Source organism: Oryzias melastigma, linkage group LG17 (genome assembly GCF_002922805.2).
Source record: "Oryzias melastigma strain HK-1 linkage group LG17, ASM292280v2, whole genome shotgun sequence".
In the NCBI taxonomy this organism is placed as follows: Eukaryota; Metazoa; Chordata; class Actinopteri; order Beloniformes; family Adrianichthyidae; genus Oryzias; species Oryzias melastigma.
In genome coordinates, this window is record NC_050528.1 from 5,704,754 (window position 1) to 5,727,669 (window position 22,916).

General features: G+C 38.9%; 1 protein-coding gene across 2 annotated transcripts in view; it reads right to left on the reverse strand.

Annotated features, from left to right (window-relative positions):
- The window catches only part of agap3 (ArfGAP with GTPase domain, ankyrin repeat and PH domain 3), a 202,564-nt gene that overhangs the window by 6,182 nt on the left and 173,466 nt on the right, over positions 1 to 22,916 (reverse strand). For both annotated transcript variants that reach the window (XM_024273323.2, XM_024273320.2), the window contains exons 14-16: positions 15,524 to 15,678; positions 15,071 to 15,161; positions 12,443 to 12,665 (exon numbers count right to left, since the gene is read on the reverse strand). In XM_024273323.2, coding sequence (XP_024129091.1) covers positions 12,443 to 12,665; positions 15,071 to 15,161; positions 15,524 to 15,678 — 469 coding nt within the window. The remainder of the gene's footprint in view (positions 1 to 12,442; positions 12,666 to 15,070; positions 15,162 to 15,523; positions 15,679 to 22,916) is intronic.

Here is a 22,916-nt window from a genome sequence, read left to right on the forward strand (position 1 = left end):
GCTTTTTGACACGTTAAAATAAACTGGTTTACTTCTTGAAAATATAGTCACAAACCGTCTGTGTGATGCCCCCTACAGGTTGAATCGGGGTATTACAGTTGAATTCTGTGATTGGTCAAACCATTTAACTTCCACCTCCTGATCTGCTGCTCCAGTAACATCAACAGTCCTGACTGGGTTTTTAAATTTCGGTTGTGGGCGGAGTCAAGTTCCAACTTCTCTGTTTGGTTACCCTTTAATTTGGAGAGAAAATTGACTTATCTGAATTGTGAGAGCGTAATTCTTGATTTGTGACTCATATAATACATTTTGTACTTGCAATTGTGTATTCACATGTTTAAAAATTACAAAATAAATAAATGTAAACATACACAACATTAAATTACAACAGCTTAAAACTAACTACACACAAATATTTAAAAAGTACACACAAATATCCTGATAAACATACATAAAATTGCATTTATAAACAAATCTGATGTGGGACTCATTTCCCGTCATCAACATTCGTTTGTATATGATGCATTTAAATGCTGCTAGAATGTTGGGTCAACAGAGTTTTCAGCTGCTTTAACCTAGATTGTGAATAATATCTGGTTAAAATGTAATTTTTTCCAGCTTTCTTACAGATATGCAGAAAGATTATTATAAAAAAAGTCTGCGCTTTCCCTGCAGCGCCTTCGCCATAAAGCTCTTCCGTGACCAGGCGGCGCGAGGTCCTCCTCGACACCCAGAGAGCGGAGCAGCACGTGGGGCTGATCGATTTTAGTGTTGAGTGTTTTTAAAACGCATATTTAGACTAATTTATATTCATTATTGGGGCATATCTTTTTAATAGTTGGAAAATGTCAAGTTTTCAGCAGATATTATTAGCAATCTTTTCATATCATCCATAACTGAGCACTCTGTTTACATGCTCTCCCACTAGCTTACAGCCCCTTTTACCCCAACCTAACATTACTGGTGCAACAAAAATAGCAATCTTAATTTTTTAAGTTTGAATCTCAAATTTCTTAATATGTCCACAATCATGTCAAAGACATAATTTGCATTGGAGTGGATTTTTAAAATGTGCAAATTTGAATTTGCTTAAAAATAAAAATGTTTATAAATTCCAAGTTGGTTTTGTATCAGAAATAAAACCAACTTAAAATTAAAAAAATAATAATTTTTAAGAATTTATGAACCCAGAAACAAAACTGACTTCATTCAAACAGTACATATTTATTAATGCAAATTTAAACATATAATCTATAAAGTCTCAAAATATGCTTAAAAAAATCTCATGTTTGCTTTAATTTCAGAACAAGAAATAATTTCTGCTCCAAAACTAAAAGCATCAATTTCCTTTTCCTATTAGAGCCTGTTTACTAACTAATGTCTCAACAAACACAGAAGTAAACCAGCATTCCTTAACATCACAACCAACTTCAAATTCTTTTACTCTGTAGTAAAGCAGCGACTTATTTCAAGGGTAAATTGTGTTCACAGGGATTTACTCTTAGTGCTTCAGTGATCAATTCACATGTTTTTGTTTTCAACACTTGAATTAAGGTAAAACTGTATTTGAAAAAGAATAAATGTTTGGACATTGATTGGCAAATTGGATCAGTAAGGAAGACTTTTAGAAAAATTAGCATCAAAAGCAATAAAAAATACAAATATAAAACTCATATATTTATTTGCTATATTTATGCAGCAAATAAAGAAACTAACTTGAAAATGAACATTTTTACCATAAGTGAGAAATTTAAAACCTACAAATCTGCAACCCCAAAACAAAAACATCCAGCAGCAACAAATGGGGACTCGCTCACCATGAATCACCTGCATTTATCTACTATTTATACCTTAGCAGGCAAGTGTCAGGAGTACAGGCTCGCCACAGACTGCGACCATTCTCAGACTCATATGTCAGCTGCCAGGCTCACTTCACAGAGCAGTCCGTCTTGCAGCGAGGATCATGGCAACCGCCCTAACTACGGGGAGCGATGGGGGCCAGTTTCTTTCTGCACCCTTGATCGACTTCAGAAAGCACCAGCCAAGGCCTGAAAAGTAACTTTACCCAAGAGCTTCAAAGCTGCTGAGCTAATAAGTATTTCTGTTTTGACTTCAATGGCGAAAAGTGGAGGAGAAAGTCCCCATAAGGCACATGTGTGAAAGTCAAGGCCCGGCGGCCGGATCCGGCCCTCTGGGTAATTCTATCCGGCCCTCCACATTTTATTTGATGTTATCCTGCACTTATTTCTAACTTGTATAATGTTGACAAAATATATTTTTAAGGAGGGTAAAATATTGAAAGTTATTTAAAGTTTAAGTTGATTTATTCTGGAATAATATTCCTGCCTTTTTATTATTCATAATTAAGTTAATATGTTAATGTTTTAAAGTTTTAAAATCGGAATTATGCTAGCTTTGTGGACTATTTTGGCATTTATTAAGATTTTTGAGGTTATTATTTCAGCGGCTATTATTTAGCTAATATTTCAGCTACATGCTAGCTGTTTTGGCTAATTTAGGCTGTTTTGGAGATAAGCTAATATTTCAGCTACATGCTAGCTGTTTTGGCTAATTTAGGCTTTTTAGGCTGTTTTGGAGATAAGCTAACATTTCAGCTACTTGCTAGCTGTTTTGGCTAATTTGAGCTTTTTTCCGTTTTGTTTAGGCCATTTTGAAGTTTAGCTATTTTTTAGCTACATCTTAGAAGTTTCGGATAATTTAGGCTTTTTTAGGCTGTTTTGCAGATCAGAAAATATTTCAGCTACATGCTAGCTATTTCGGCTAATTTTGGCTTTTTTAAGTTTTTTTGGCTGTTTTGAAATGTAGCTAATTTTTCAGCTACATGCTAGCTGTTTCGGCTAATTTTGGCTTTTTTAAGTTTTTTTGGCTGTTTTGAAATGTAGCTAATTTTTCAGCTACATGCTAGCTGTTTTGGCTAATTTGAGCTTTTTTCAGTTTTTTAGGCTAATTTGGCATTTAGCTAATATTTTAGCTTGCTATCAGTTTCAGTGTTTTAAACTATTAGCTTCAGTGGATTCAGCTGTCAACTTCAACGGTTTCAGCTATTAGCTTCAGCATTTTCCACTATCAATTTCAGCATATTCCGCGTCCAAATTCAGCTTACAGCATTCACACTAGCATTATCCCAGCTAATGCTATAGGACTAGTTCATAATTATGTTAGAAAGTTCTGACTTTAAAGTTTTAAGAATTTAGTTTTAGTGTTCAATAAATGTTTATTCTGTTTGGCCCGCGACCTAAGGTGTGTTTTGGATTCTGGTCCCTTGTGCGATTGAGTTCAACACCACTGGAATAAGGAGACCTTTTCTTCAGGAAAAAGTGAACAACAATGCAGCACTAATAGCAGGCAATTGCAGTTGTTCTGAGTTTTATGGCGTCAAACCTCCATCAATCTGTACTAGGTCATTATGTGTGGACAAGCCTGTTAGCAAATCAATTGGCCTGCAAACTGCGCAGAACAGGAAGGGGTCGTCCTGTCCTCTCCGCCGCTGTTTGAAAAGCTGGTTTCGGGGTTCAGAATGGCCTGAAAACGCCTTGAAAAAAAAGTCGTCAGCTTTTACAAAAACAGGACAGAAAGAATGAGTGAGAGCTGCTGCCAAAACTCCAGAAAAACTCGAATGAGAATCCGTAGAGCCCAGTGAATTGATATGAGCTAAATGAGGCAGAAAGTTGGCACCAAGATGTGAAACAAAAAGGCTGAGGAGAGCCATTAAGAGGACGTCAACATCTCAGAAAGAAGCCCTGAGGACACTCACGCTTTGCTACAAAATTGGCCCTAAAGACCTGCAGGAAAAGGCCTCTTTTCACTGCTGATGCTGAGCTTTACATTCAACAAATTAACTTTCTTTTCACCAAAAAAGAAGGCAAAGCAGCTGAGCAGAGGTTTAAAAAAAATCTCCAGCTGCTGCCACTTGAAAGGCTGAGTGTGAAAGGAAGTGAAACGGTAATCCCGCCTCTGTGTTTTGTTTGAAACAGAAAAACAATCCAAACAGAGGAAGGGTTTAAAAAGTCGGGAGGGGAAACTGAGACCCTTGAAAAGGACACTTCCTCACCACAGCAGGAAGAAAAATAAAATCAGCAGATTTAGCATGTCAAAGCGCTGGGACAGAGGTGGAGGGGAGGTGAAGAGGCAAAAGAGAAGGGAATTTTCCCTGCAAGAAAGAATACTTCAATGAAAATGCTGTTTTTGATATTTTTAACTTGTTTTTGATGTCAAGATGGAGGACATATATAAAGAAAACGAAGTTATTTTACTATAGTATTTTACTATTTACATTGCAATAAATCAAGAGCAGAGATAAAGATGCAGTTGGAAAAAGCTTGTAGTAGTGACATAGGAGCTACAATCAGAAGCGGAAATTTCACAGGTTTTCAGGGATCTTTTAGTAAAACATTTTAATGTAAAATAAATGGCTTAGTGGAGGGGTGTCAAACTCAATCAAAAAGGGGGTCAAAATCCAAAACACACCTTAAGTCGCAGAGCCAACAGGATAAACATTTATTGAATGCAATAAAACTACATTTTCAAAACTTTAAAAAATGTAACTTTTTAACATAATTATGAGTAATAAAAAGCAGGAATATGAATCCAGCATAAATCACCTTAAACCTTAAATATTTTACTCTCCATAACGATAGTTTTTTTCATAATGATACAAATTAGATATAAGTGCAAGATAACATCGGGCCATTGATAACAATAAAATAAAATGATCTGGAGGGCCGGATAGAATTACCCAGAGGGCCGGATTCGGCCCCCGGGCCTTGACTTTGTCACATATAACTGTAAAATAAGCTTAAAACATGGCATATTCAAGATTTTCATGGACAGAACTTCCTCCAAAATCCTGATTCTTTCTCCTTCCAGTTCACCAAAGACTCTTTTAGCTAATTCTCCAATGTTTATTGACTGTGATCAATACATTCAATCATTGGTTTCTCAGAGTTCTTGATAAAATAATCAAAGCTAACATCAAAATGCTCTTTCATTGATTTACAATCCTTTCCAACTGCGGTCAAATGAGCCGCCGTTCACATTTCCGTGGTCACATCAAGAAGCTCCGTGGAGTCTGGTGGAGATTTTCCAGCGTTCTCAGTCCTGCTACCGTAAGTATTGGATGAAACTCACACAAAAAAATCCAGTGATGCTGATTTGACCACAGAAATGTGAACGGCGGCTCATTTGACTGCAGTCAATGTGAAGATACCATCTTCTCTTCTCCAGAACCTGAACTAGACACTAGGAACAGATGAGGGTTTAGTGCATGTCCAGCAGAGCTGTTGATGGAAAGAAGATCATTCATTCAAACAGTTTGATTGACAGAGATTTAAAAGGACAAATACTCGGAAATGCAAAATGATTTCTTATTACATTTGTTCTCTTTCATAAGAAAAACGCCACACATACATGTTAAAAACTCAAAAAAACAGAATTTTCATCAGAGGGGGACTGTAATGAAACTCCACAGTTGCTAGCATACGCATCTCATAAACACACCACTCTCCCCACCCAGACTTCAGCACATACTTGCTCTAAATTTCTCTGTTGCTCCGGGGACGGGGGGGATCGGTTCCCTATAAAAGTCCCTGTAGTGCCTTCTGGGTTTGACCAAAACTTTTGGTTTATCTCGCCTAAAAGTCCCCGTCTCTGACATCAAAATTGTTCTTAAGGTGGAAGGAAGATTCCTGTCTGGAGCTGGTGTCCCCTTTCACTCTCCCCGTGGAGAGCCTGCAGAGATAAAGGCAGCTCTAACAGTAGAGAAAGGCCTCTTGTATAATTCTATTAGAGCTCCGTCGCTGCAGTTCTCCGCTGAGCAATGGATGCTGACCCTGACTTAATTAAGTGGCAAATGGCAGAATGATTCTCCTAAACCCGGCCCACAGAGTCAAGAACACATGACTGCATTCACATAAAGAGGGACAAACAAGGATAATTAGTCAAGCCTGAAAGACAAAGCCAAACAGGAATTTATAGAAACCGAGGAGGAGGGGGCGGGGCTTGCGCTGGACGAGCCATAGAATGACCAATCTGAGTGCCTGCCATAAATGTGCACTGGTCCGTAGGAAGCGGAGGATGTCCGTCCCACCACTCGTCCATCTTTCAACCATCAAAGCTGGCTCCGCCCACTCCTCCCAGCGCATCCATATTCACTGGGTACATCAAATAGATGCACTGAAGAGGAGAAATAATGCCGGCTGGAGTTGGAGGGGGTCTTGGGGTTTGGCTAGTGTGAACAGACTTCACAGTGGGGGTGGGCGTCTTGAATGCGGCTGATTCCCATGCAGCCGGCAGCTTCACTTCCACAAACTCCAGGGAGGGCAGAAGAGCAGAACGTGAGGGAGGGAGGGGGACAGAACGACAGAATGAAAGGAGAATGGCAGAGAAAGAAGAAGAAGGGAAAAAAAAGAGAGAGAAGGGGGCCCCCAAAGAATCAAAGGTTGCTAAGGGCAAGAAATGACGGAGTCAAACAGTAAACTGGAGTCTTTCTGTGTGGACATGTTTCCACTTTTCCGTCGTCCAGAGCGAGGACAGATGAGCAGCTTTCTAAAGGCTGCTGATGGCCATAGAGAGGCCGCTCGCGGAGCATCTGGGTGCTGTTGGGAGGCAGAGGGATGAGCTGAATATATTGTGACATTAATGAGGTTGTCAGCCTCCTCATGATGGAGTGTCTGTGTTTGTGTGCCAGCAAGACTAACACCCTTAAACGCTCATGCGGTTAACCCCTGCTGAACCCTTTCCCAGGATACAAAGCTAAGGGGACGATTACACATGGCCCGCTGAAGCGTGTGGCCCACTCCAGCCTCACCCAAAAGAAAATCTGGGAAATATGAAGCAGATAACTAATCAGTCACCGCTTTCCTAATGATTTCCTAACCGTGCTGACACTTAACCGTATGACCATTTGAAATTAGCGCAGCCTTTCGCAAGGAAGTGAAAGCGTGTCATAGCGGAGCAATTAGTGAGCCCTGCCCCACATAGGGCTAATTACTGACCTGTGGGTTCCATTTAGAGAGAGAAAGTGGAGTGAGGACAGCGTCTGACCAGCCTTTCATTTGTTGTAATTAATTACTTTCCCTCCGCCGGGGCGAAAATCTCTTCAGAGTTGCGTCACTACTAATCTGTGAGTAGAAGGCTTCCTTTTGGGACGTAAAGGCAGAAGTTTCGCCGGAGCAGAGTGGGTTAAAACCGGTTCGGAGAGGTTAGCGCCGTGATTCATTTTTATTACCGCGCGGCCCCTGCAGGCGGCAGGAGCGGCAAATTATTTCTGAAACAAAGTGGAGGGCTCTCATCAGAGCTATTACCCGCTTGTGGCCGAGGGCGGCACAAAGACTACAGAGGGTGACAGCGAGAGGGCCCCCCGTCAGTGAGGGATAGCCTTCCACATCCGTCCACGCTCCGGGACATCCTCCCAAAAATGGGAGCTGCTGTTTGTGCATGCGTGTGCTTTAGGAAGATGAGGGGGGGGACGCTGGCTACTGGACCTCTGCTGCAGGATCTGATACAATAAACGGCGGCGTTTGCCAACACCAACATGCCAAGTAATTAGAAGTTATGTGTGAAACACGAAGACACCGGAGCAATAATTAAAAGAAAAATGAGTGAAAGAGCAGCCAGAGTGTCAGTCTGAAGATGCACTGCAAACTATTTACTAAGATTTAAAACCTTTATTTTCGTTTTTTCAGAAATTCTAGATGTTTTAGCAGCTTTAAAGATGAGCTTTTCTCAAAATCGGCACAAAAGATAATTGTTATATTAAGAACTAGAATCTAGAAATAAGGAAATAATATTGAAATGAGTCAAAATCCTTTTGCTCCAAACTCCTGGCAATAGCAAAACTTGATTTTGGACTCAAAAAACCTCAACTTTCACTTTAATTGCTGTGTATTTTAAGGATGTTATTTTAAAGTTCAATAAAGTTAGACAGACATTCAATGTCATTATTTTGGAAACAAAAATTCTGATTTAATTGTGTCTTCGGACCGAAAGAGTCTGTTGGTCTGGATCGAGTCCTGAACCTCGCGTTTGCTCTGAATTCAGACCGACATCAAGCAGAATTTTGAGTTTCAAATCAAAGCCTGTAAACAAAACCATGTGACTTAAGATCTCTTCAGTCATTGGCCAGGACATATAAGGGTGGGGCAAAGCAACAAGAGAAGGAAAAGTCATAACTTCTACTCAGCCAGCAAGGTCAAGTGGGCCCCATGTGGTTTAAATGTGGACAGGAAGTGTAGGCCCCAATTGGGTTTGTCCACAGTTTCCATGGTGGCTCCACCTGCGCTTGACCACATTGGCTACGCTGCCCAGGGACTGGCAGCCTGGGCGGACACCCCCTGCTAGCTCTGCCGGCCCCTGGCGCAGCACTCCCTTGTTTTGCCGGCCCCTGGCGCTGTCCACCAGGCAACTGGCTAGCGTTGTGAGCTAGCCAATTGAGTACCCACTTAAGGCAATGTGGGCAAACATAGGTGGGGCCACCATGGAAACTGCGAAGAAAACAAGTGGGCCCCACACTTTCTGCCCACTTTTAAACCATATGGGGCCCACTTGGCCTTGCTGGTTGTATACTAAAACGAGTAGAATGATCTAAATTGGAACTCTAAAATAGGAAATAATCCGTCTTAAAAACAAGCATTTATTCCTCAAATAAGACTTTTATAACTTAAAAGTGGGTATATCTTATATACTGTTCCCAAAAATAATATATGCTTTTAAACAAGAGTCCAACAATCTTTCACACTAGACAGTAACTATCTTAAAGTGAAACTAGAATGACACATTTTAAGATAAATTTGTCTCAAAATCAAATAGAAAATATATTAAAAAAAAAATGTTTAGTTTCTAAAAAAAATAGTTTTCTGTTTGCTGGAAGAAGATCTCTCATCATCAAAAGTTAGATTTCTGCTTAAAAATATTATGTATAAAAAATAAATATTACTTTAACCGAGCATTAGCATTAGCCGTCCTAGGAGAATCCCATTATACGTTAGCATCAAGCTAGCGGACTTTAGCTTTATGAGCTAAATCAATCTCTATTTTTATGGATAAATTAGTGATCTATTAGGCTTAGATCGATTTTAATCAATCCAGCCCTATTTCAAAATGATACTCATTCCAGATTTATTGGGGGAAATGAACTTTATTTCACTTTAAGCAAAACCAAATGGGTCTTATTTTAATACATTCTGAGGTTTATGAGGATTTTTTTATAGATGGGTCAACTTGTGCTACGATTATATTCTCGTTTTGTTCACATTTTGATCTAAAATTAATAATTTCCACTTTTTACACAAGTTTTTCACTGTAATCAAAATAAAATACAAATTAGGTTGATAAAAGCTAAAGAAAGAAAAAAACTTACCGGTATTATTGTATAACATTGAATTTGATGCATTTTTAGCCAAATTTTCTCTTTTTGTATTCTTGTTTGGAGTTTCTAGATTTCGATTTCTTGCTATATTATTTCTTGTTAAGTAAAAATGACTTTCTGCATGAACAGATCATTTTACTTCTTTTTAGTAATTTTCTTTTTAACATTAGTGTTCTGTTCCTATCTTTAGGCTTCGTTTTTGCACAACTTCTGGTTTCACATTTTAAAAGTTTTATTACATTATAGCAAGTTTTTATCATAACTTAATGCATTAGGAGCTTTAATATTTTGTAATCAATAAATAAAAAATTTAACAAATGTAAACCGATTTAAAGGAGGATTTGAGTTTAAAACATTTTTTGTGGAACAAACAGATGATCAGGAGTCGCGGATGCTCATCCACATGAACGCGTCCAAACAAATCAGCCCATTACGACGCCTGCAATCACTCTGATGTACGCCAGTAATTTCATTCCAGGCCGGATCCCTGCACAACAAATCTGTGCATTGTGTGTTTTTTCGGATCCGGAGCGTCATAAGCAAAGCCAGCCTTGTGGATGAATGCCTTTTAACTTAAATCTCAAAAATGCAAAGAGGTAAAACTAGTCTTGCGGGAGACGTTTCATCAGAAGCGCAGTTGATATTCAGGTAGTTACTGAGTCGTTTAGATTAGATGTCACTAATATTTAGCTGGAGTCAGCAGCCATCCGCTGCCTGACTGGGTGCCATCAGAAAAGCCGCTTTATGCCACCACTGTGACAGAATTAAAATCATTTCTACACAAAGTTAAGAGAAACAAGCCCAGAAATGTGAAGTCTTACATTTACTTTTACCAGCAGGAAAATCTCTCTACACCCAACCAGAGATATTCAAAGTGATTCTTTAAGGATTGGTTGTTCTGCAAGATGTATTGTTGGACAGAGAGAGCTAATGGAGCTGTGGCTGCAGGACAAGATTGGATTTTGAAGACAGTGAGGAACCTGGCTGCTGGAGGCGACGTGGGAAATCAACATCAATAATCTTTCATCAAGTCCACGGCGGAGGACATAAGCAAAGATACAACTCGATAAACAACTGTAGGCCCTCATTGGGGTCTGTTGTGACCGCGGAGCAAAGCATTGATTCAGGAGGTGAGACTATGAGCAGCTGTTAGCTGTTAGGAAACGATAAATGAGACAGCACTTTCAGAGAACAGCTTCTGTGGTCTCAGCCACTGAACACCAACGCCTCGCTCCGACTCCCACAAACACACACTCCACTTCAGCTTAAACAGTCAAGGGAGCTTTACGCTAAAAACAGGAAGAGTATCAAGCAAAATTGGGGCCAATATTATGTGTAACCCAAATAAAACATATTGAAAATAATATTGCAAAAATAAAATTGAAAATGTTAGTTTCAAATCTGAAAATTTCAGCTTCAAAACTTTTGGCCCCGTTGTGGCGCGTTTAACATGAAGGACCAATAAAAATGGAGCAGGATGGTAACATTTAATTAATGTGAGAAAATGTCTGTATTGTTTGGAGCCATTTTGGGGCCATAAATATTTGAAACTCAAATAAAAAATCTTGGTGTTTGGCCAAAAAATGTAAAATGTCCAAAACTTTGTGCTATTTTAAAATAAACTTCATTATTTTCAGCTTCAAATATTCTGTTTTTTTGGTTTCAAAACTCAAAATTTCAATTTCAAAACATTTTTTCCAGTTTTAAATCTTTTTTTTAATTTTTAAATCTAAATCTAGTCTTAAAAAAACAAAAGAAAATCTCATGTTTGCTCGTTTCACTTTAAAGGTAAAGTACATTCCATTTTCCTGCTTTGAATACTCCACTTTACATCTTTCAAAGTCTTCAGGAAGTCAGACTGATACAAGTATAAAACATTTATGAGTTCCTATAACACATTTTTGTTACTTTAATTAAAATAAACTACAATGAGGTTAAAAAAAAACAAACAAAAAACAATACCTAACTCTCTCTCTATCTATCTAAAACGCACCATAAGTGTCTTTTGTAAAGTGAGGTCTAAATAACATCAAACTAAACAACCAAATTTGCTTCCAACAGTTTAGTTTACAATCATATATTAACTATTAGAATTAACCATTTAATAAATATGTCTCGCATGGATACTGTGGGATTGTTTTTTTACAAGATTTACATTTAAATGACACAAAAAGCGTTTAAAATGTGTGATGACGTGACAAAAAGGATGTGGTAGGACCTGTAAATGCACTGTTTATTTATTTCTTCTTTAAAAACACCTTTACGATAAAAAAGCTAGCGAGCTGTGCAGGAGTCCAGCGCCCCCGGCCAGACCCCGCGGAGCGTCTTTGCTGTGACAGACAGAGTGATGACCCGGCCCCGTGTGATGGATATGTGACGGGGTGGTTTGGAACCCGGGGGCACGGCTCTCGGGGCAAGGTTTAACCATCATGGTGCACTTAATTACCTGCACCGCCACACAACGGGTCATTAGTCAGGCTGGAATGTTTGGGGTCTTCAACTGTCACCGAGAGGTGAAAAAAAACATCTTCCTGCGAGATTTGGGAACTTTACAAAAAAAACCAAAAAGGGGGAATACTGAGTGAAAGAATAAATTACAATTAGAGCTGAATCAACAAAATAAAATTTGCTTTATGTGTTTCAGGCATGAAATATTTTCTTGATTAGCGCTTACATGTCAAGTGACAACTCAGACAAGTCCGAGCATTTGTCAGGTAAGTGCAAAGTGATGTAACGCAGGCCACACCCTTCATAAACTACTGCTGTCAAGCAGACAGAAGGAGAAACTGAACCTGAAGAGACGAGACGATGTGCTGTGGGAGTCTGAGTACAGGATGAACTGACGCTCAGACATAAAGTGCTGCGTTTTTGCCTCAGTAGGCTGACATTTATGGACCCCCGGTGCTTCTTATGGAGCGTTGTGGTGTGAACTGCCTCTGCTGAGATGTGGGTGGCTAATAAATGGCAGTTAATGGAGAGGAGACGTTGCTATCTTCTCTTTCTATAATCTGCCAGCGCTTCATTAGGCAGCACCTTTATTTGCAAACGTGAGCTAACCTGGTGCTGTCGCTCCCTGGCTTGGTGTATCCCTCCAGAGCCCCCTCCCACACGCTGTTGGCCATGGCGTTCCCGATGGCGGTCATCACCATGCTGAGCTCCACCGGCCAGCTGTCCAGGTCCAGGGAGCGCACGCGGGACAGGTGAGTGCCCAGGTTCCGGTGGATGCCGGAGCACTCGATGCACATCAGGGCGCCCAGATTCAAACTGGCCCAGTCAGGATCTGTGTGATGGGAAGAAGCGTAAACAGTTATTTTTAGGAGTATTTCTACTTATATTGTTCGAGTAAAGAGAGAAAAAATACCCTAAATATTTCCCTTTAACTGTTTAAAATCAACTTAAAAGTCCCCAAAGTCTTTTGATCTATTTTAAAAATATTCCAAGTGTTTTTTTTTTCCACTATTATGACAATTTTTAGCCAAAATCGAAAAACTGGTTTCATTTTGATGATATAGTTTCTGCAAACTGGCAGTAATTCACTAAAAATTTGCTTCTGAGTTGTGGAACAACCCCATCCCCACTTCCCTTCACCATTACTGAGCACTCTGTTTACCCTGCTAGCTTACAGCCCCTCAAATCCCCAACCTAAAATTACCCATGCAACAAAAATGCAGAGCAATATTGGAGATATTCAGCTGTAGAGTTTTGAGCCAGATGGCAGCTCAGACGAGGAAAACAAAGACGTTCACGGATCTAGTCGTCTAAAGTAGATACATAAAAATGAAGCAGGATGTTTTCGTCTATGATTCATAAGGATGTGAATAAAACACTCAGAAATTTGATTTTTCAATTTTCTTTATGTACTTCCTCCAACATAAGAAAAATGACACGAGCACATGTTAAAAACACCAAAAAACACTATTTTCATCAGAGTGGGATGTAAAAAAACACAAAAAAATGGGACGGTAAACTGTCCAATAAGGTACGTCAACATGTATATTATAGCATTAATAAGTAGTTTGTGCTGAATATGTCTTTTTATTTGTTTTTGTGTTAAATTAGAGCACTCTGGACCTAAAGTTTTATTCTTGTCTTTTTCTTAATTGAAAATAATAAAGTAAAAGTTGGAAGACTGTATATTAGGAACTCTTCATAAAGACACTTTTTAAGTTGTATTTAGATCTTTTATTACACCACAATGTAAAACACACATCTTGATCATCATTAGCTTTAAACTTGAAGTTTTTTAGCTATATGCTAATTAAAAATACAGAGAATAGTTTATTAAGCCTTTAATTTTGCCGTTGTTTGCCATTTTTGAGATTTTATGTTACATTTAATTGCATCTTAATGGAATGCTATACTTGTCAATTTACCTCTGGACTTTTAGGCTAGCTCATCACTTAACTTTGGAAAATAATTTTCTCACCGCTCCATAACTCTGCGGCAAATCCAACACACAGCCTCTCTGTCCGCGCTCTTCAAACCGAACAATGTGATCGCGGTGTAGAATATGAATGAAGCCTTGAATGAGCGGTTCATTTCCAGCGTAAATTCATAATCTGTGGAGAGCGCCGATTCTGAGAGGTAATGTAGACACGGATCCGACGCTGATCTTCAGGTTTATCTCCATGCACCGCATTAATGACAGCTGCACACGATCTATTTACACCTGTGAAACTGCCACGGGAGAGCTTGCAGTGTTTGCGCTAATATTAGCTTAGCTTAGCTAGCTGAAGCTCTCTCTACAGCGTGATCATGCTCAGCCACGACATGTTTCCTCTTCATGTATCATCATAATGCTACCATGGAACACAAGCTTTTCTTTTATTTTTTTCATGTTTCCCACTTTCAAGCTCAGTGGGTGTGTTGTTATGGTACCATAGCCTTCCTGGAACTTCCTGTGACATCACTGCTGACCGGATTAGCACCACTACACGTGTGTCAAAAACCCAATCCGAATCCTTCACTGAAAAAACAAACTTTTTGCATCAGTAATATATACTTAATTATTCCTCATAATATTTACATAATAATTCAAATATTATGCAAATACATAGAATTTTCTAGTAAAGAAGTTAAGTTTATATTAATAAATGCAGGAAAATGTAATCAATATTTGTTAGTGCAAATTGTTACGAGGATTCTCTTAAGTAAATCTTATTAGTTTTTTTTTCAGTGTTCCCTTCTCCCTTCTCCTTAAATTGAAGTAGCAGTTGAAGTCGAAGTCGTGTCCGCGATTATTATTTTTTTAATTTCACCCTCCAAACGAATGCGTCTGAAGTCCACCGTCGCGAGGGTAAACTGTGTCGCACTGAGAAGCGTTTTTCTGAAGCACAGACGTTTAAATTTAAACATAAGTAATGACTTTTTGTTGTAGCGTGACCTTTGTAAAGTTATAAAACTGCTGTTGGAAGCTCCGGGCTAACGCTAGCTAACTGGCGATTAATGATGACATCATCAAACGAAAGTAACATAAAATGAAGGGAAAAGGGAAGAACTTGGATTGGGTCAAAGAGAATTGGGGACTCAGAATTAGAAAGCGCGCATCGTAGTTTTGAAAAAAAAAAAAAAAAAGGAAAAAAACAAACGTGTCAACTAGCAAGTTAGTTGTCGACCATTTTAATAGTCGACATGGTAACGACTGATCAGCTAATACTGTCTGCTGGGATTTGGAGCCGTACTCACTGGGTGCATCACAGTCCACACAGAAGCTGTTCCCCCTCACGTTCCTTATGGACTGTATGGCCACTGCATCACTTTGGCTTCCTAACCGAGACTGCGAGGAATAAAAATGATTATTTCAGTGTCCAGTAAAACAAGGCAAACACGTCCAGAAAACCTGTAAGGAGGAGGAGAGGAGAGGTTCTTCTGGAAGACTGAAAATCTGAATATGAAAATGAAGCTGTGCCTCCCCAACACCAGACGTGCTGGAGCTCTGATATCTGTCAGTTCTAATAAGAGGACACCCCCCACACCGCCGTGCACCTGTCTGACAACCTCCCGCATGAGACAGCTTGAAGTGGGTGAACGGGGGGGTAGAGGGGGGTGCGGTAATACGTTTCCAGGTTGAGAAAGAAGGAATGGAAATGAAGCAGCAGATCTGAAGATGGTTCGCCTCCGTCTGCTGATGTCCTGTACCTTGTTCTTGATGACCTCACAGGACTGCAGACTGGCAAAGATCTGACTCTCGATCAGCTGGACCCACAGCTCCCGCTCCTCGTACGTCGACGCCTCAAAGTTCCACGTCTGACCCGTCAGAGAGACGATGACGAACTCGAAGGAGTCTTCTTGTTCTGCAAAAACACACAAATAAAACAGCTCAATCCAGAGCTACCAATGTAGAAAAGCTTGCAGGGTGGAAATCCCAACATTTAATTAAACAAAAAAAGGCAAATAATTATCATTTTATGCTTTAAATGAGTCATAAACTCTAAACCAGATTCCATCGTCTTCCCATTGGTTGTGTTTAACGAGATTATATGAAAATGTCACCTGACGTTTCCAGTGAAGAGGCCTGACACAACATATGTTCCAACACATGCTGCAATGCCTCTGCGGTTCAGAAGCGATTCATTAAGCGCTTACAGTACAACATGGCAACGCGGAAAGTCTCTGATCTGTGCACACGCTTCAGCTCATTGCCAAATGATTTGTAATTACCTAATTATGTCTATGCAAATAGTCATCTCATTTGCATAAAGCATGTTTGGAGGACTGCAGACAAACAGACACAAAAGACCGTCTTCCTCAATGAAATATTTCGTTTTTTTGATTCGCGATTAATTCATCAAACACCTAATAAAGCAGAGTTAATGTTGAAATGATATGATTAAAATAAGCTACTTGATAATATTTGAGTTATTGTTTGATCACATTCTGATTGTTGGACAGATTATCCAGTTAGATACGTTTCTGTTTGTTTTATTTTTTTGTTGTCAAGAATCAATGGATTGTCCTTGCTGCTGGACTGGGCCGTGTGCTGTTAAATGACAGATGTGTGGGGGGCCGCCTGCCGTGTTTTCTGCAGCGCAGGGCCGTGTCTTCAGGGAGAAAGCAATAATCCAATTAGCTCGACACCCACTTCAATTATCTGATTTAGTTGGGAAATCGACTGCAGGTCACAAAGAATCAATAAGGACTTGGAAAGCTCTTCATTTAGGCTTACAGTGAAAAGTCTGTGTGGGAGTGACATTTGAAGCAGCAGAATTTGACAAAAGTCACAACTTCGTGTGACGAAAGACGAAAAACACACAAAAAGTAGGTTTAATCACGGTACACATAATCGAATTTGCTTTATCCTAGTCCAATATACCTTTAGGTACAACTATTAATGCATTTGATTAGAATTTGCAAGAGTTGTTTTTGTGCTCTCATCATTTACCAAAAAAAACCTGAACAAAGCTAATTATTCTGTTGACTGCCCAGGCAATAAATTGGAGGCATTAAAACACTTTCATTATGGAGATTAAAAAAGCAATGGATTAATGGTTTCTTAAACTGATGAGTGTCCATGGGAAAACAGTTTCTGCTCCCCATGCGTAGAAATTCATGTCTGGATCATGTCAAACACAAACACACGAGGAGGATTGTTTTTTTCTTTTTATCACTATTCTATGTATTCTACAGCTGTGGTTCCTTTTTTATCGTTTGATGTCAAACAATATTCTCACAGACTGGTCTGTATGAGGCCGAAGTTTGATTATTTTTAAGCTTCCAGTTTCCGGAAAATCAGAAAATCTGCATATTATGTAGTTTAAAAAGACTATGACAGAATATGTCTGTAGAAAATAAAACTCAGTTGCTTCTGATTCGTAAAAGGTGTTAGAGATAACACCTTTAATAAAACAGCATTTAAGACTGATGATTCAGTCCAGGAACATCTTTCAAGTAGTGCTGCCACAAATGATTATTTTAATAGTTGACTAATCACCGATTGTTTTTTCAGATTAGTCGACTAATCGGGTCATGCATAAAGTGGATGTAAAACACACATTTTAACCATTATCAGCTTTAAACTAACTAAAACTAGATGTATAGCATTACCTGTGATAATGCTAGTGTGAGCTGAATTTGGCTGCTGAAGATGCTGAACCTAACAGCTGAAAACACTGAAGCTGATAGACAGCTAAAATATTATGTTAAATGCCAAATTAGCCTAAAAACTGAAAAAAGCTATATTTTTTAATCCTCCCCAACCACTAAAAAACTATACAGTGCGGGACTATATAGTGCTCTGGATTTTAAAGGTAATTTGGACGCGATGCTCACTACTCTCCTTTCGGTTTTCTTAACACTGGATATAACGTCACGGATTTCACAAAGGGAAGAAAACAAATAAAAACAAACATTTGACAACGTTTATTCATGACTCCACTGTGTTCTGATTGTGAAAATGTGGATGGTTTATTCAAATAATACATTTAAACACGTTTTTTTGTTCGAAATTGTTTGACCGCAATGCATTATGGTCTATATTCGCTAATCTAGTGACCATCGATGTACGCTAGTTTTTTGCAAAGACTTGGAAAATTCCAGTGAAATCGATTTTGGAATTAGTAGATTCAGACAGCACTAAAAATGGCGAATGCACTATATAGTGATATAGGGGGAATTAGGACACAATGTAAGTTAGCCAAAACAGCTAGCATGTAGCTGAAATATTAGCCAAACACCAAATTAGGCGAAAAAAAAATTGTAATAAATGTCAAAATAGTCCAAAAAACTAGCAGAATGTCATTATAACTTTCACTTTACTACACTCTGACTCCATATAATATAAAGTAACGACTTATCGACTATTCAATTGGATGGCAACTTTTTAAATTTGGCAGGTGGCTACATGGCGGGATTAGAAATTGGCAGGCGGCAGTAGCATTTTTACACACCACGCGATAGCTATGTAGGTTTAAGGAAAAAGATCAAATTTGACATCGATCGGACGATTTTTTGGACATTGGTCAGTGGCTGCTGAGGCACATTGGGAGGCCATGCGATGGCAGGAAGGCAGTGGCGCAATCTAAGACTGATAGGAGGGTCTCCAAGATTCCCACAATCATCTGATGATCTGACTGTCATCCTTCCTCCGTGTTGTCATCCCACCACCACCATTCGATTGGTAGAAATCATTTCGGTATCGTAGAAGCGAGCACTCAACGAGGGCTTGCCATGGTTTTGGGGGCCCAGCGATAACCAGACGGCAATCTGGCGATCCAGACCACTGTGGGTCCAAATGAACATATATATATATATATATATATATATATATATATATATATATAGCCCAGTACTAAGTGATCCAAAAGGCAGTACTGGTCCACAGCCAAGGGTTTGGCACCTCTGATCTACAGCCCTCAGCTTTGTGTGAACACGAGGTCGATGTGTTTGTCCCTCAAACGATTAGAGCATCTCCGCCTTCTTATGGACACGTACAATAATGAGGTTGTAAAACGGGACACATGTCTCAGCTGTTGGCGTTAGAGCTTGACACGCCAAGAAATAATCACCATGTGATGTTAACATTAACACTATCACCCTCAACACATCTACAAGAGCCTGAGATCAACTACTGCCAATTAAGACATAAATGAACAGCTCTACAAAGATCCTTACATATGAGAACCGGCAAATATGATTTTCTTGAAGGTGGTACAATAAAAAGGGAAATTACAGCCTAATGTCTGCAGAGCCTCAATAAAAAGAAGCAGATAAGGACACGCATGTCTGTCCAGCATTTACATGGATCATAAAACAGTTTGGAATCCTCCTGTTTACACGTTCTTATTTACTACTTGATGGTTTCTTGCAGCAAGACAACAGCAAGTACTTAATTACACTGCATTAGGTACTTGTGCTTAAGGATTTTCATTTTTTTATGTCGCTCCTTTTGGCAAAACATTGAAGAAAAACATTTTTTTCTTTAATTGCCTTTAAATCTTTCTGCAAGAAATGGAAAATTAAGATTTAAAGAAATCAAATAAAGCAAAAATGAGAATGAAAATATTTAAAAACTGTTGTGTTTTGTTTTAGACATTCAGAATAAATAATATATACCTAAAAACATTGCTGTGCAGTAGGAATACACATATGATTGTTTGTCTGGGGCAAATCTGAACTATGACCTTAGTTATTCTGACATATTCTGGCCTTAAATTGTGTTATTAAGCATTTACTTCCAGATTGCTTAGGACTCAAATGCAAAGTGGAGACAGAATTTTTGCTCCAGTTTCATTCAGCAAAGCATCATGGAAAGAGTTATAAAAACCAACAGAACTTGCACAGCTCTAAGATTAAGGTTAATGATGTGAATAAGACATATGTATGTTAAAATCTTTAAAATAAAAATCCTTTATCTGGTGTGATGTCCTCAATTTGGCTAAATATTTTAATTATGATTATGTGTTTTTATTAGCCAAAATCAAAACGTTTTTTCAAGACATATTTTCTGCACAGCGGCAGGAGTTCTGGGCGATATGATATATAAATTGTGTGGGCAATAGAAAGTGTATATCATGACATTTCTCTTCTATTGTTTATATTTTTGTCCAAAAATGTTTTCCTACTAAAATACTTGAAACTTCTGTGCACTTTAAAAAAATTATTCTCATTTATTCAGTTACATGTTGATTGAGAAAAGTAAGTGAAGACATTTTTGTCATTTTTTTTTTAGTGAATAACTGAAAAATATCTTTATTGTAGTTTATCGTGATATATATTGTTATCGTGATACTAAATAATTTATATTTTTTCCATATCGGCCAGCACTGAACGGTAGTAGCTCATTAGAAATACAACTTTGAATGGTGGGCGGGATCATTGCTGAGAGCTCCTATTGGAGGCAAGCTATTAGCCTCAAGCTGGTGCAAAAATATTGACGAGCAATATTGGATCAATCAAGTTGTACAGTTTTGAGCCAAAATCGCAATTCGCTACAGCACCAGTGTTGAATACATCCCCAGATAATATCTTACTACACTCTACTATATTTATAAAGATCGCGAATCTGTGATCTAGGACGTCGCGAATATTCGTACTCGAATTTTCGGTAGCAGATTGCGACTATCCGAGAACCCGGATACTCGTTACAGCCCTAGCTATAAAGCTTTTAAATCTACACTTGACCATAGGGTTGTACCTGTCTTATAATTACAGGTATTATTCTATTTTACCCACTTTTTAGTTCTGTTTTGCTCTTTTACCTCCATGTATTTCATATGTTCTCGTTGGAGAGCAGTTTTAACTGAATTGCCCGTGGGGGATTAATACATTTATCTATCTAAAAAAAACAGGATTTTCATTGGAGTGGGTCTTTAAGATAAAATATTATTGAATTTATGACCTAAAATGACCAAAAAATGTCAAAAAATGTCAAAGCTATCAAAAATGAACCATCCATTTTGCAAAGTCAGATTATTAAATCATGTTACATGAGCGGCACACGCCTAATCAAGTCCCAAATTTCTTTGAGAATGTTCCTCAGCAGCGAACAGCTGACACTTAAGTCACGGTTTGACCTGAAAATCACGCCGCAGCCTGAAGAACGGAGCCTGACCCGAGGACGGTGATTGCTCTTCGCGGTGCAGGTGCGGCAGATGCACTGCAGAAGACCTGTGGACCAGATTAGCACCTCGGGGGTGTGTGCTGTTGAGCCCAGCTGTGCAGTCTATAAGTTAGACTCCGACATAGCTTTTACTCTGTGGAAGCCACAGGAGAGCGATGTGAAGAACCCCTGGTAAGGGATCCGCAAACAGATGTTCGCTTTGAAGACTCAAAGCACTTGAGGAAAAGCTGTCCTTCCCGCGCGTGGGACAGTTATGCGTCGCATACGTGCGTCAAGGCAGTCACTTAAAGAAGTGTTCGCCGTTCCCGTGAATTAACGAGCAGTTGGGAAGAACAGGCCAAGGCGGTGCCATCTGTAAATGTCACAGGCACTGCTTGCTCATTTTACACATCATTAAAGCCAATATTCCTAACCTGTATCAGAGCAATCAGGAGCAGGCCATTACTGCGACAGGGGCCCCGGGGGAACCACGACCAAACTCAGAGAGAAAAGAGCAGTGAGGAAGAGCGCACTCTATCTATCTGACACACACATGGAGCACACACCCCCTCTGCACTTAAACAAGCAAGAAGCACACCTTCCAACAAACACATGAAATCAGCAGCAGTGCCACTTCCCTAATAGCTAGTTCATTTAACAGCAGCGCAGAATGAAAACAGGCCAATTATACAAGTATCTGTGGGCAGTGTGTATAGAGCCCAAATGAGAATCTTGTTATTCCTCTCCCTCCATACTGTGGTGCTCAGAAAGCTAAGCCATTACACGAGCGGAGGCTCCAGGGACAGCTTTCGGAAATGAGAGCAAGTCTGGGAGTGACAAAACAAAGTATTGAGATAAACACCCACCATTAGCACAGGCAGTTAAACCTCCATTTTCTAATCCTCAGCTGGACTCCAGAGGATATTAACACTTAGTTTACTAAGGTGCAGGACAATAGCATTCTGGATTAGTCTGGATTGTCTATGTAAACGAAGCATTATCGCTAATCGTTTAATTATGTTTTTTTTTTCACTGATCTAACTCTGGACAGCAATAAAAATGTGTTTAAAGAAAGTGAGAAACTGTAGTTGCGCATATTAGGCAACACATTTATTTAATTATTTTTACTCCAGCAGGAAAACAAACTGTCAAAGTTCAGGTTTGATGTATTTATCATGAAGGTGTACTCAGGTTTGGTCTATAATGCTTCCCTTTTTTAATTCAGTTTTCCTGGATGACGATGACATGTGGGTCAAGGAGTAGAAAGAAAAAGTGCTATCTCTGATTTTATTTTGAAGGAATTTGGCCCATTTTTCTCTCCAATGAAACTGTCATGGGAGCTTTTGAAGCAATCATTATTGATACAGGGTCCTATCAAATGACAAATTAGTGTATATGAGAACGAGAGGCCCCTCCCCCTGACCTTCCAAACAGGAAGAACCAAATTCCATAGACTTCAATAGAGAAACAAACAGCTATTTCTAGTCATTCTATTGGTCAGACTAACTGTTCTCGCTCCACTTCATTTTTCAACATGTTCTTGATAATCCTTGTTTTTTTCATGGTATTTTTTTCTGTAGTTATTCAAGTTATAAACTGGCCAATAAGTTGCCTCAGTAAAAATTAGGGCTGGGTATTAATAATAAAAGCCTGAATGGGTTCGATTCTGATTTTTTTTTTTTTTTTTTTTATTGTGAATTTTGTTCTAAAATATCACTTCATTATGAATGCGTTTGACGACAGTAATGAATTTTGGAAGTAAAAAATAGATATAAATGTAGTTTTTAAGACACATTTATCTTAAAATGTGTAATTCTAGTATTATTTTAGGAAAATACGCGAATCACACCTACGATGCTTAGATGGAGGAAGCTGATTCGCCGAAAGTAAAAAAAAGAAGAAGACTGTCTAGAAATCAGGATAGTTGGACTGTTTAAGCGTTGAGTAAAAGCGCTTATATATTTGTACTCTATTTTTTTTTTTTAGCAATAAGCA